Source organism: Austrofundulus limnaeus, unplaced genomic scaffold (assembly GCF_001266775.1).
Source record: "Austrofundulus limnaeus strain Quisiro unplaced genomic scaffold, Austrofundulus_limnaeus-1.0 Scaffold3791, whole genome shotgun sequence".
Lineage (NCBI taxonomy): Eukaryota > Metazoa > Chordata > Actinopteri > Cyprinodontiformes > Rivulidae > Austrofundulus > Austrofundulus limnaeus.
Window position 1 is genome coordinate 1 of NW_013956193.1, and position 459 is coordinate 459.

Below are 459 nucleotides of genomic sequence, written 5' to 3' on the forward strand. Positions count from 1 at the left end.
AGTCGTGTGGGCCCAGTTTTGTGCATTAAGATCAATTAGAGACTGTGTGTTCTGCGTGGGATTAGCAGGTTTTATTACAGTTGCTAATTGGTTCTGAATCCTCTGGACTGCAGGAGGATAACTGTCTTTAGCCACATTTGCAGAGTGATGGACCGCTTTAATCAGTCTGTGAATGGCCCTGATCTTCTCTGTGAAGTGTGGGTCATCACTCTGAAACACCTCTGTGTGTTGATGCTGTGTGCGCTGGGGGGGGCCCCTGGGGTAGGGTGGTGGGGGGCCGTAGCGGCGTGTGTTGGGGGGTACATACCGCTGCTGTTGAAATCTGGGGCGTCTCTGTCTGGTCCAGTTATTGGGGTTCCCTCTTCTGTGGCTGCCACCAGGAAAAAAGCCCCGTCTGTCATAGGAATCCCCTCTGTCTGCATAATGGCGGTGATCTACGTCATCAGGGGGTTCCCCGGG

At 53.4% G+C, this 459-nt stretch overlaps 1 protein-coding gene across 1 annotated transcript in view; it reads left to right on the forward strand.

Moving 5' to 3' along the window:
• Positions 1-10: 10 nt before the first annotated feature.
• The window catches only part of LOC106511990 (uncharacterized), a 6170-nt gene continuing 5721 nt past the window's right edge, over positions 11-459 (forward strand). Inside the window, exon 1 of the mRNA XM_014000698.1 lies at positions 11-377. Within this exon, the coding sequence (XP_013856152.1) occupies positions 148-377 (230 nt within the window). The 5' untranslated portion in view covers positions 11-147. The remainder of the gene's footprint in view (positions 378-459) is intronic.